Genomic DNA, 14,810 nt, shown 5'->3' on the forward strand with positions numbered 1-14,810 from the left:
AGCAGCTTTCTTGCCACATGACTTAACTGGAAGCAGATACTTCAGTGAGCAGGGTGGCTTTTCCCTTCTAACAGAAAGGCAAACCAACAGTCCAGCCCTACACGCCCTACATATGGGGTGAGCGGTCAGAAACCCTACAGCGAGACTTTCAGTGACTTGGCAACACTTAGAACAGCACAACTTTGTTTTCAAGAACAATCAGTAAAGGACAGTGTTATTTAGAAAACAGTCACAATATCCTGGAACTTACTAGATGCAAAATAACTTTGCACTGGAGTCAGCAGTCTGTGGGTCCTCATACACATTTTGCAAGCTTTATAACAGTCCCCCAGAAAGGGCATTAAATAAAATGAGTAATATCTCTTCCTGCTACATATCACAGGTACACAAAAAAAAAAAATCTATCATTCAGTCAGCACGTGGCGGTGGCAGTTCATACAGTAAAATCTGTTTTGCTGGAATTTGTAACAGTGTGAAGGTGGCCACTGCTATGCATCTCACATACCTGAATATGTATTTTTTTAATTATTACTGTTATTTTTGCAGAAGAAAATAACATTCAAACAACCCATTTCAACGTATCCATAATTAGGGAGTAACATCAGGTTTTGATTTGGGGAAAAGAAACAAGAACTAGGGACTGCCCTTCCCAACTGACAAAAGTTGGTTATTAAATAAACAGTATTTTAATACAAACAAAACCTAAGCAGACAAAGAATCTAAGACAGGGTCTGGTTAAGTCACTGCAAGTTTTTTTCATATTTTTGGTGGGGCTTAGATAAGCTCAGATGTTACAGGCTTTCGCTGGCTAACACTGTAGCCTAACACTGAGTGTGAGGGGTTCCAGCTCAGAGTCCAGACAAGGACCACTGCCTCATTTCTTTAACAATTTTAATAGGAAAAGCATGCAAGTTTCAACGGTGCATCGTACAATGGTACGTTGTACAACGGTGCATTTCCTTTCCATAATGTATTGTATATCACTGTTGGAAACTCTGCTAAGTTGGCAAACCCTTCTTATGGGTACAGTTACATCAGTTACATGAACAACAAAGCATTTCTGTCAGCTTTTCGTGTACTTTTGAGTAAGGAGGGGTTGCTGTGCAATAAATCAAATTGTTTCATTGCCACATGCTCCAATTCTGACAGGATATGTTTAACTTGGTGGCTGATGTCTAACTGTACCACCAGGTGAATGACAGATACTTGAACAATACTTTGATACTCCACTTCTGTAAGAGGAAATTCAGTTTTGATCTAGTACAAACATGAGCTGCTGGAAAAAAAAAAAGGGAGGCTCCCCTACCTCTGCCTTTCAAGGGTCCCTGTGTTTGCTCTAGCCATCACGAAGATGCAGAGAAAACCAAACACTCTTCTAGGACCTCAAAAGCTCTCACATAAGCACACAGGAGCCAGGCTGAAACTTGTTCTTCTGATCAGTGGACCGTTAAACTTCCATTCCCTTCCATGAAGTTAACACCCATTATTTTACTAACATTTCATAAGATCTGTGGTAGTTTACTGGCCGTAAATGTACAGGCAGCCTTAACATCACACTGCAAGGGAAGGTTTTTGGCTAAGGGTAATAAGCCTGACTCCGTCCCTACTTTAAAAACACCAGCCTCTACTAATTAACTGAAGAGTGGCACCAACATTTTCTAATGGGATACAAACAACTGAATAAAAAGACACCCCCCACACACACATTGAGGTCAAACGCAGACCTGACTCATAATAAAAGAGAAACAAGGCAGAGCAGTTCAGCAGTCCCACTACTCTCAGCCCTACCACCAATGCCACAAACTTGGCCAGAAAAGAAGAGCAAAGCTCTTGTTGAGCACAAACGCCCTTTTCTCTGTATAACAATCAACTACAACAAATCAACAATCAACAAATAACTACAGGAACAAATCAAATATATTCAGAAATAAAGCACAGAAGTGCACTCTCATTCACCAATTAAGTGCCCCTAATATATTAATTAACAGTTTAGTCAACCACCTAGGACAGTCAACTGCAGCTTTCATTCACCATAAATGCAAAGAGAGACCCCATACATAACCCACAATACATTATTAAGTCATTGTACAAAAAAAATGTTTGTATTAAAAACTTCCACTGTAACTGCACTGTTGTATTTAAATGTTCTTTGAGATTATTCAGAAGATTACAAGGATGGTTGTTTAGAAAGTCTGTGCCAGCTGCTCTATGTGTGTATTAGGAGCATTACAAAGGCATCAAATACCCATTAGTGATGACATCACCCTAACTAAGAAAACATACCGATACACATCTTGGATACAGTTACAGTGAGGGGTTAGACACAGGAGGAAGAACGTACCCCCAAGGAAAGAGGGGAGTAGAGAGCATCACAGGATCCCATAGGAAGCGAGTCCCTTCATTGGCACTACAGCCCTTGCACACCAGGTTCCCACTAAACCTCTAACTGTACCAGCTGTGGACTACTTAACAAAACAGTGTGGAGCAGCTAACAAGAAGCAGATCAGAAGAAAAAGCAAACCCATGTATCAAAAATGGAGGAGGAATATCTAAAGACTTCAGACCAGAATAACAGTATTGTTACCACCGCAGAACACGAACCCTAGGATTAATTCCATTAAGGAATATGGAGCTGTGCTACACTGCTCTAGAATTTCTGCCAAAAAATTGCCCTAGAGACGTCATGTTATGTGACCACAGGTCAGGATCATGTCTGTCAGGACCAGACACCTACCGACTGGTTTGCAATGGGATTAAAGGGCAGAAGATGTAGCAGCTCTGTGCAGAACATTACAGTCTAAACATGAACCCCTTCCAGCTGCAGGGGCTCACAGCCCATAGAGAAGCAAATTGAATCCCCAGAGATGGATTCCAGCAAGAGACTGCACCAAGGAGCACTGGGGCACCAGCATGCAGGCTGGCACCGAGGAACACTTGAGGAAAATCATATCCCTTCCACTGGAACAGCACATTGCTCCTTTCAAAACTTTAATGAAAGCGGCTGGAAGAAGGAGGCAACACAGGTATCAGAACTGAATCAACTTCATTAGTTCAGTCAACTAGAACAAAAAATGTTGATTGGTCTAATTAAATTAATCCAGTCCACTAGGCCAAAAAAGCATTGAATCATTGCTCAAAAAATCCTCCCTAATAAATCTTGATTTCAGTCTAATTTTTCTTCGAGCAATCTTGACAAATCATAGACAGATACATGAATACTTGACCTATAAAACCATCTTAAGCACATCAGTATTTCTCTGGAGAAAGAGGGAAGCTACATTCTAGGACTCCTCAAGGCGGGTACACACACCCCAAAAAAACCCCCAAAATTCTTTGTTAGCAAACTTTACCCAAAATGTCTTAAGATCACCTTTTCACTGAATACTTTTACATAGTGTTTGTGTGATGTTGGAACAAACACAAGAATTAGCTGGTTAGGTTTTCTCTGCATACAGGAAGATTTTAACACTACCATTAAGCAGCTCAATACTCAGAACTGTTTCATTAGAATTCTTTTCTCCTGAATCATATCAATAAAGTTGAAGTTCAGTCTGGTATTCATAAGAGTTGACTTACAAGCTTCTTGCTGCAAATGTACTTTTGAGATCCAGTAAATGTAACAGAGACCTAGAATTAAGTAACTTCAGGTTTTTAAATTCTTTTATTCAAAACGAACCATCACGGAGAGTCTTAAACATTTTTTATTTTGGGCACCAAATTGCTTAAAAAACCAGCTTTGCTAATTTCAAAAAATAAAATAGAGATGTCAAGAGAATTCACAAGCAATGGAACAGGGTCTTTTTCAAGACTGATTTTATTTTGCTGACACTGGCACGAAGCATTCCTTATCCCAAGCATTTTAGTGACATGTTTTGGGGTTTTTTTCTTGTTATAGAAACTATTACTAAAGTCAGTTAGCTGGCCTTTTCACAAAGGATGCTGGAGAAACATTTGCCCAGGTGTTACAGTTCAGACAACTGTAATCTTCTAAGAAACCTCAGAGTCCTTCCTACGATGCACGTTTTATCTCTCTTCCATCTGTGATGATGCATGTTATCACAGAGATCAAACATTAGCACTGGGAGAATGAAAGCGAATACAGCAAACAATATGGCCACGAGCACTATTTCAGCAAGAAAAACAACTACTACTGGCCTAGTTCCAAAAAGCAACTGAGACAAATAATATCCAAGGTAATCTCAGAACAGTTTTCTTGCCAATTTTCTCAAATATTCATTACTTTTTCAGCTTGAAGGTGAAAATATCCTATAGAACAATTAATGACTGCTTTGAATTCATTAGTGCTATAAAAGGAAAATTTGCCAGAATGATCTAACATTTCAAAGCAGAAAATGCAGAAAACTGGCAGCTTTTACAAATTATATAGTTTAACAAATCATCTCCACAGATGAAGTCTGCCCTAATGCAAGAAACTGAAGCCATATATTAAACTTCTAACATGTTGCTCAGATTATGCACGGGATGTAATGCAGCCCTACCTGCTAAGTTCTCTTCTAATGATGCAAGGAGAGTCACATTTCCCCTGAAAATCCTTGTGCCTACAGCAAAGTTACAGTGTCTCCTATTTCCCACCCCCTTGTTTCAAGTACAACTGATTCCACTTCCTCTAAAAATAGCGTTTGTTTTGTTGTTTGTATGCATTTTTTTAATGTGTTGGGCATGGCAAGAAGGAGAAAAGAGAAGCAGCTCCATTAGGTCAGACACTCCTCGGGACATTGTAACTAATTTATGACTCCAATCAGCTTGTTCTTTACCCAAGATCACACAGAACTTTTGCAGTTCAGCATCCGTTAATCTAAACGCAAGCAAGGCAGGCAAAGAGTCTGACAGACCTTTCAATAAAACCTCGGCCATTTTCATACCTCCAAAAAAATGGGGGCAGAGAGAAGTTTTGAAGAATTAATGAGATAACAGTAGTTAGCACTGATATGTTCCAAGTACTTTAAAGCTGCCATGTTAGCCCTTCCAACAGTCCTGCATGGCAGACTACTGCAGGGCAGAATGCATCTGCTTTACACATCAAGAGACCAAGACTGAGAGATGAAATAACTTGTGGCAAGATCACAGAGAAAGTCACTAATCCAGATACAAGCCTTTCATCTTCCAGCCAAAAGCCACGGCTCATCAGTTAGTCCTATGCATTTACTATACCTATGGCCATCAGGCCACAGGGACTCCACAAGAACTGATGGAGCACCGCGGTGGCCCAGCCATCACTGTGCTCTTCTCCAGGAGTCCCTGCTTATGGCCACAGCTGTGAGGAATCAACCTGACAGCCTGTAACTCACTCCACCCCACGCTCTGCCAAGGGTCCTTCAGACACCAGTATCTACGGCTCATCACGGCGCAGGATGAACAGACAGGTCGAGGCACATGGGCAGCTGTGTGCTGGCTGTCCGGACAGTGCGTGTCAGCCAAGGGGGAGGGGGAGACTCCACCGTGGTCCTCAAACAGAGCAGAGCAGGCAGCACACCTGCCCTGCCATGCCCTGAGCCACACGGAGGTTTTATGTTTCAGAGGAGACTACTCCCAGTAACCAGGAATGGTCCATTTGGACTAAACACACACACCATGTGCACAAATACGTACAACGTGTGGCCACTGCTGTGCGCTTCTCATCCTCAAGATTCCCTTAGAGCAACCCCAGATGTGCAAACTGACCTGTGCTAAGCTACTTCACCAATAGCTACATTTTCAAATAACCTGTTCACCTTCACTTTCATACCATTCCTGAAGCCTAAAGAACCACCATGACACAGTGATGCTAAGTGGCCATTTACCCCCCACTGATTTTCACACGTCAGTGAAAGGCACACCATCTTGTGAAGGAAAAAAAAAGGTCAGCTTGATTTAGTAGTTTGAATCAAAATAGCTTGAGGAGAATCTCCAGTAGAACATATATTTTACTGCTCCATTTAAATGGAAATTAATAAAGGAAAACTTTATTTATTCCAAATAAACTGCATCAACCATCCTTTCCAGACACAAGGCAAATCTGGTGATCTAGGGTGTGAAGAAAAGGGAAAGAGGGCAAGAAGTTAAGATAACCACAAAATCAGTTCTTCACCCACTCCTGGCTCCAAGTGTTAAGTAAAGCAAATCCATTAAAAATTTAAAAACAGAACAACATAAAAAGAAGACACCACCAAACACAAAACCTGTTTCAGAGGAAAATCAACTTTTTGCTGAAGAGGTAAAACAGCAGCAAACCTGACAAACATTTCCATCACCTAACCCTGAACTCCTTTATTTGTCACTTCTTCTATGTACCGCTTCAAATAATGAGAGTAATGACATTTTCAGTTTAGTTCTTTCCATCCTTGACAGGTAAAATCCCTTTTTTATTAACCGCCTATTAGTAAGTCTCACAGTGTAGTAGCTGCCAAAGAAGGGAACAATAGCTCCATCTTTTATAAAGTACACTTAAAAATATGAAGAAAAGCACACTGTGCTTGAAGCAGCTGCACTTTATGGAATTATTAAAAACCTTTGCTTTTGTCACCTGGGGTCAAATTTATCCTTGGTGAAGTTCCATTGACTTAAAACAAGTTTACACCAAAGACAAATCCAACTCAATGCCTTCAGGTAATGAAACATGGCAGAGAGTCTTTGTGCTAAATATATTTTTTTTTTCTTACTCCAAATTCATCTCTCCCGTGACTTATAGCCTAAGGACTTCAGATCCTTTTATTGTCATTAGCTACAGAGAATGAATTTATTTCTCTTCTTTGAAAAGAAATATATCTGGCCTCTGTATTCTCCCTACACTATAATATAACCAGCAGTAAAATGGCAGTGCATGCAAATATATTTCAGTGGAAAAAGCTTATAAAAGAATAAGACTTGCAGGAATTCAATACATTTTTCATGTGCAAGTAACAACTGTTTTTCTAATAGCAGATGCTTCATTTCTTGTTGAGACACCCTAGGATCACACTCAGGAATGCTGGGGTTTGGGGTGCTACAGCCCTTAGAGCCTAATTCCTCCTGCAGCAACATATAAAACTGTGCTGCCTGATGCTTGCACATGCCCTGCTTACTCCAAATGACAGAATTTATATTATTTGGCAGCAAAAGAAACAAGCAAGCACAAAATAAAGTTATCATTCTGTAGAGACAAGGTAAGCAGGTTCAACAGATCAACAACTCAGGTAAATTTGATGGTAGAATAATCTTAAAACAGAAAAAGGGGGGGGGGGCAAATACATACTGGTTAGAAGACAGTTTTTTAGGTATGCCCCAGAGTACCTACCACCTGACTTTGCAGACCTTTGAGTTCACAAAACTTCTGTACCTCTCCCCAACATTAGGCAAGACAGAAATACGGTCTTTAGTTAATTAAATAGGCTCTTTTCACATTTTTTATTAAAGGGAACAAGGGTTTGTGTTATATCTAAGTTAAATGACAAATTGAAAAGCTAAGAAAGAGTTAATAAGGGCCTACAGTACAGAAAGGATATTAAAAGATCTGCAAGCAAAATCTCAAATCCCAATTCCCTTCAGAAAACAAAAGAATTATTTTTAGCACAGTATTTATAAAATAATTATGTGATGCTTAGTACTTGTTAAAGACAAGTTTCTCTTTTAAAAAAAACTTCAATAAACTTCCTTAGAAAGACAAGGATTAATGCCATTCACCACTCCATGCCATAAAATTTTCCGCAAAACTACTTTTCATCAGTTGAGTACTTCTCTCCAGAGACACTCAGCAACGCTGCCATTTGCCTGCGTCTATATAATTCAAATACTTCATTATGAGCTTGCTATTTCTCAGAATTCCTTTGGCATCATCCAGAGTCAGTTTTAATCAAATTACCAGACTTTCATGTTTACTGATAAATGCGCTGGTTGAGCAAAGCACTTAAGATACACACTCGCTTGTTTTGCTGAATCAGGACCCACAACCCCACATCCTACTGCTCCACGTCGGTGCAGAACTCTGCTGAAATTCAATGGTTTTTAGCTTCAGAGCCTTGCTGATACAGGGAAAATTCAGTCTGCTGAGCTCAAGCCAATCCAAGTCTGTGATACAATTAACTTTTCTAAAATACATAACCTTTCTCTACATCCTGATGCTCAAGTTCTTCAGAATTTTTGTGTGGTTTTGGAAGATAAAAAAATACTATTTATACATAAACGACACAGGATCTGACTCAACTGAGCTGGTTGAGAGCCAGACAGAAGCCCAGATTAAAAAATCTAGTTTACACAGAAATAGATCACCAAACGGTAGTGCTGAAGAAACATGAACTAGAGGACCTACAGACTTAGTCTAGCTTCCCAGTTTTGGTCAGCCTTTGTATTTAAATTGCTCATTTAAAAATATCATTTACTGCTTGAAAGTATTACTACTTCTTTCTGCATGAAAATAAGATTAACTATAATTTTTTAATGTGTATTTTGGCTTCTCAAAGCTATCTCAGCAAGCTCACTGACACAGGGAAACAAATGATGAATTTCTATCAGATGAATGTCTGACACTAAGGTGCTTCAAATCACCATCAGGGTGCTGAAAGGACCAAAAAAAAAAAAAATCAGAAAAACATCCACCTTTAAAAGCTAGTCAGTGGTTCCTAATTAGAACCTCTCAAAAGTGAGAGCACGGTAGGCTTTGATGAAAAGAGCTCTGCTGGTGCCTCACAGCCTTTCCCACCTGAAGCATGGCCACAGCACAGACAGGAGACAAGCAAGGCACAGCATGCAAACCAGCGCTCTGCTCCTCAGACACTTCTCTGAGCTTGCAAGTCTTTAAACACTCCGAGTACTGGTTTATCTCCTCCTCTAAAAGACTGTCTATCCAGACCATAAAGGGATAGGACTGGGTGTTTTTTCAAGGGAGGCACAAATTGGCTGATGATGCAAAAGAACTGAAGGGCAATGAAGGTGGAGAGCAAAATCTCTGTCCCTTCAAAACCTGCAACCACTCTGTGCTTTACTTCAGTCCTAGTAATTCAAGAGGCAACATCTGTCCCTTGGTTCTCAACCTCTAACCACAACTTAAACAAACAAAAAACCCCACACCTCTGGCAACAAACATCTTGAGGAAAAATAAAACTTACAACGTAATTACATCTGGGAAATACCCAGCCAACGCTGTTTAAAATGGAAGGAAATTTGTGCAAGTGACTCCCAGCATTTTATTTTATTTTTTTAAGATCACATCCTTCAACTTCCAGTGGAAGACTTTCTATTATACTTTGAAGAATCCTACATTGCTTTTGGAAACACAGGGTTCAAGGTCAGGGGAAGTTCCTCTTTATAAAAAAAGGGAAAAAAAGATGTCATGACAAGGCCTGTTTCTTCCTGTTGTTACGCTTATTAACATGGCACCCATCACCACCGTATCTGGGGGGCACATATCCAAAAGATACATTTAGCTTACAAGCAAACAGCCTTATGGAAATAAAGCACACATGCTCTGAACCATGTAAAGATTACTTATAAGAACAAGTATGTAGAAAGAAAGACAAAAAAAAGTTATGATAACAATATAGTACAGAACCAGGGAATAAATAGCTGTTGAAAGAAAACCATAGAGACAGTCCTAACGTGAGCAGATAAACCACTAAGCTCGATATTACAAAAAATGGGTACATTCTTCAATATATCAAATTCTTACAGTCTCTCCATCATCAAAACCATGAAATGCCATCACAAAGGGAGAGGTATCTACAAGGCAAGCACAGGCAACACCAAATGCCAGGGCAGCTGAGGAAAAGAGAACACAGCTGCATGGGCAAATTCTGGTTGGTATCAGATGCCACGGCTGTGCTGCTTTGTTGGCAGCGGGAATGATTTGCACCACTGCAGGATCTACCCCAGAAGGCTGGAATGAGACCCTTGGCTAGTGCAGATCCATAGGCTGTATCATCCTTTTCAGCTGAAGTGAGGCAGGAAAGAAAAAGGGGAAAAAAAAGAAGTTCCAAGATAAAAAAATTTCCCATTCCTTTATGGAAGAACCTATCTTGTTGAAGGTTTGGCCCTCAGGGTCTGGGGCATTTCAGTTGCCCTCTTAAGACATTTTATCAAGACATACATCATGCACCCAACTGCAAAAATTTGCCAGAAAGTAAAATAAATAGTTTCAGCCTTTGATTTAAGCCACATTAGGACAGAATATTTTTGCTCCCAAGACTACAAAGCCAGACTTGCTTATGAGGTTATCCAAGGCTGTAGCGTGTGCAGTTCTGAGCGTGTGGAGTTCCTACTGAGGGTTGCCAGACCTTAGTTTAAGCCCACTTCAAAAACATAATTCCTTCAGATAAGCAGGTAGTTTGCCAGCAGTTCTCCTCTCCATCCTGCTTTGGACTTTCCACGGGGAAGAAAAATCTCACAGTAATCAGAGTTTTCTTTGCAGTCTTTTTCTGTACAATTAAAGCTGTATAAATATAAGCTTGCACGAAATCTGTGTACATGCTAAAAGTAAATCAGATTCAGATAAGCATTTTAGCTATGTACATCCAGGCAGTAAGGGGAGGTCAAGAAATAGACCAATATTCTTTGAATATTTATTCAGACCATTTTCAATGCTACGTTAGCAAGGTGTATTCTTTAAGCTATTAGCATGAAAAACATGCAGTTTTGTGGCTCAGGTTTGAATATGCATCTCTGTGCATCATGTCATCTAACTCAGTTTTGGCTTTTTTTGAGATATATTTGACACATTAGTACCTTAAAAAGCAAGAAAGAAAATAAAACAACCCCAAAACAAAACACAGATTACGTCTAGAGGATCACCTATACCTGAAGAGATAACAATGCTGAAAATATTGGAGTGTCAGCAACAAAACCTAGACCAATAATAGCAGCGCCAGTAGGAATGGCAAACAAAAGAAAGGTGTGCTCCCCTGCAGCAGCCTCACTACTTTAGAAACAAAGAGTAAGCTGGAAAAAGACTCAATATATAAGAATCAACACCCTAGGGAGGTGGCATGCTGCCCCCTGCCTCCCCCAGGCTTCACCACAGGCACGCAGAGATTTTATTTATACTTCTAAGTTTTATTTATACTTCTCAGTTTTATTTATACTACTATGTTAATGGTTCAAGCCCGAAAAAGTGCAGGTTCTGTACAGTGGCAACTGAAAGCTTGCAGTACCCTGGCCACCACACTGACAATAGCTTTTATGGGCACGATCCAGTTTCTTCCACACGTGGCTAGAATGCATTGCTGGCTCCCACCACCTGCATTTCACCTACAGCCACAAACTCCCTGCATTTAAAGTATAATTGTCTGGGTTAACAGGACTCGGTGACTACTGACACAAAAACGTTGCAAAAGCTCTATCTAACTAAACTTCAGAGAACTGTCCTTCCTCAGTTGTAATTGTATCTGCCCAACATTTCTCCTTCATCAGAATCCATCAGTTCTTCATTGCTCTTACCTTACTGTACTCATGATACTCTGTAAAGGACATTAACTAGTTATTCTCATTAAGAATTTATTGCAAAAAATAAAAAAATAAAAAGCATGGAAGAAAAACCAAAACCCACAGGACAGACATAGCTAGAAACCACAGGGATGGTGCTTCCTGACCTCCCCCTAACAAACTACGACCCTTCCTACTCCCTTCAGTTATCTTCTTCCCATGCAGATAATGGGAAGGAACCAGCCTCCAAGAAAGAAATAACTTTGAAGCTAGGCCTGCTCTGAGCAGGGGACTGGACTAGACTTCCAAAGGCCCCTTCCAGCCAAAATCATTCTGTGACTCTATGAATAAGTATCTGATCAAATCCAAGGCCACAGTGCTTTTCAAGAATAGCTGCCAGAGGAAAACACAGAACTGGGGAGTAAAACCAAAGAAACCACAATAAACTTCAGGACAGACATGCTAAGGTTTCTGAACACTGAATAACTTTCTAATAGTAATACTATGTTTGACAACACTTTCAAATTAGTGGTTTTTAATTAAAGCTGGCTGACTTCTTAGGCAAGCAATCTCCTTGGCAGCAAAATGAAGTTGTTGTGATCAATTAAAACAGTTTTTATTTTCTACACTGGCACTTTCTTTTAAAGTAGATTTTTACACATCTATAATGACTCTGATTCACTCCAAGTCATCACTCTTCTCAGCCAAGACCAGCACTCATATCCTCAGCTCAAGCTGCGGACACACTCAGACACACCCTGTATTGCTGAAAGTTCATCTGTAATGAAGCTATTGCAAAATGTTAGCATCACGTACTATTAAACAATCAAAGTTACTAATGCTGGCTGGATGCCTTCAGAAGGTCAACCCTAGAGAAAGTCCCACAAGGCCTGAGGGCTTGAAACAACATAATTTTCCATGCTAACAATGAAAGCAAGCCAAATCGTAACACATTTAATTGCTCAGCCCTGTCTCTTCCAAAGCTGGTCATCTTTTCCACAGTGAGGACATCTCCAATTTAAGCAAGCCATCTGTCCACTGTCCACTTTTCCCAATACCTCATTTTGACTGACTGTATATCCACTTGGCCCCTTCTCCAACGACCCACGCTGGACATGTAAGAAGAGGCTGCCCCTTGCAACCACAGGAAGAACTTTGACAAACAAACATACCAAGAAGAATCACTTCAGCACTCGAAGAAACTACAGTATAAGCTAGCTACTTGGAACTCTACAGATCCTTCCTTTCTCTGTCACAAGTTATTGCAACACTGTTTTAAAAATCCCTGTCTAGGACAAAACACGGGACAGGAACAACCCTCATAGATGTCAATGCCTTTTCCTAACCTATGAGACCTCCAGTAACACTGACAACTGCTACAAAAAGGTCTTTGCCATCACCATTGACAGATAACTATGAAACAGATTAGACAACTGTCAGGAATGACCGAGGTGAGGTTTATCCCAATAGCGCAGGAAGGTTGGATGGACTTGGTGACCTATTACGAACCTTTCTGGGATTTTGTCAGAAATGTCTTTTTACAAACTAGAATAATCAGGACCTAATTCCAGATTATAGACCCTGAAGGCAGCACTGAGATGAGCCGGTATACCCTTCCAGCCCAGCTCTGTAGCGAGACCCTAGCTCAGTTTTACTGGCACAACGCTGCACATAGGGTAATAAATCCAGCCTCTTGAAAGAGCTAATGGTTCGGCTTCGGCATCACCCTGACAGAGCCACCCTGCCTCCACTCCCTAAGGCTTCCACTGCAAGCTTCCCCTTTGTAATATACGTGCACCATGCAATGCCCTTTTTAAAAAAAGGAATAAATAAATAACCAAAATAATTTACGTTACTACTGCAGTTCTTTAACGATTTTAAGGGGAGACATAGGTGCATGAAAACATCCTTACAGGAACAGCATTGTTTCTCACATCACCATACCAGCAATTATGATCATAATAGTTTTATATAAAACCTAGATGTAAATATAAACTTTAGCTGACCTACATTTTTCCAGCACAAAAAAGTATTTTTGATCAATTATTCTGAATACATACAATCAGTTACACTGAATGCATGATTTACATAATGCCACCTACCTGCAGCTGCAAAGCACAAAATCATCAAAGCAAACACTGAAGTCACACAACTTGAAGACATTTTTGCAAATGCTCTGTCTTCTCAAATCAGCTCCCTTTGTAGCTCTTCATGTAGATTTACTTCCTTTGAAATCTGTGTTTTGAATTCAAATCTTCCAGACTTTTAATTGCCTACAGAAAGAAGTAAAAATACATTTCAATACAAATATAACTTACAGAAATGTTACTAGATATTTAAGATTATCCCTCTTGTAACAAGAGAAAAAACAATTATTTCTTAAAGGACTATTAGAGGACTGTATTTTATATTGCCAGATACCCTAGGTACTGATAAGTTAGGACTCTTCCCCCCTGTATTTCAGCACCACTTTGTAGCCGTTGCTCTTTCATATCTTGCATTGTGCAAGTTGTGACTTGGAAGTGAAATCCCGGAGTCCTTTCTGTCAACTAATACTGAAGTCCTGGTGGAGCCTGCCAATGGTACTCGTAGCCCCAGACATGTTTATTTTAAGTATTCGGACTTTCTCTGGGACATACAAACAATTGTTTGCTTATTTATCTGCTGCTACCTTCATTAAACCAAGGAGAAGTTTTTCACATGCTGTAGCTGGTTTATGGGTAACACAAAAAGTTTAACTCATCGTTTCTCAGTATTCACAAATTCTGAAGGCCACTTGACACTAAATATAAAGCTGCTCAGAATCTTTATTTCAAGAGATTTCAAGTGATATACAAGGTCAGTAAAACAACTTAAATGTGCTATACAAACAAATGACGATACAGCTGATGCCTGCAGGCATTAAAAACATGAAAATTCTGACCCTAGAACGCACGCTGCAGACTTCCAAGGAGAAACACTTACTAGATGCACAATATCCTCTTTCACCTTTTTATTTTTAATCTCTTCTCAGTTATATAGACGTCCAAAATGAGACTAAAGCCCAAGTAAGGAACCAGAATGTTGGTATTGTATTCAATCAAATAAAAATTCTATCTACTTTACTTAACTACCAGCCTTCAGAAGCAGAAGATGACAGATGGTGCCTCAGCAACCACTAACACTCACCACAAAGCAATGCAAGCAATTATAAACAACCATCATGGGGCTAAGTGACAGCAAAATGCTGAGTCAGGACCAAAACCTAAACCCTGACAACACAAACACCATTTAAAAAGGTTCTTGCTGACATTGAAGTGGAAGGAAGTGCGAAGTCAGTCAAAGGCTAGGCCCTGTTACACAGCATGTGCCACGCTGTGCACCATCAAAAGTCTGCACAAGGGAAACCTGCACCTAGACCAGCACTTCCAAGATACCTGCTG

The 14,810-nt window shown here is 40.0% G+C and overlaps 1 protein-coding gene across 2 annotated transcripts in view; it reads right to left on the reverse strand.

Moving 5' to 3' along the window:
• TGFBR3 (transforming growth factor beta receptor 3) overlaps positions 1–14,810 on the reverse strand; it is a 121,333-nt gene that overhangs the window by 92,607 nt on the left and 13,916 nt on the right. For both annotated transcript variants that reach the window (XM_056355760.1, XM_056355761.1), the window contains one exon: positions 13,491–13,661. In XM_056355760.1, the coding sequence (XP_056211735.1) occupies positions 13,491–13,551 (61 nt within the window). In that variant the 5' untranslated portion in view covers positions 13,552–13,661. The remainder of the gene's footprint in view (positions 1–13,490; positions 13,662–14,810) is intronic.

The sequence above is a fragment of the Falco biarmicus genome, chromosome 11 (assembly GCF_023638135.1).
Source record: "Falco biarmicus isolate bFalBia1 chromosome 11, bFalBia1.pri, whole genome shotgun sequence".
Lineage (NCBI taxonomy): Eukaryota > Metazoa > Chordata > Aves > Falconiformes > Falconidae > Falco > Falco biarmicus.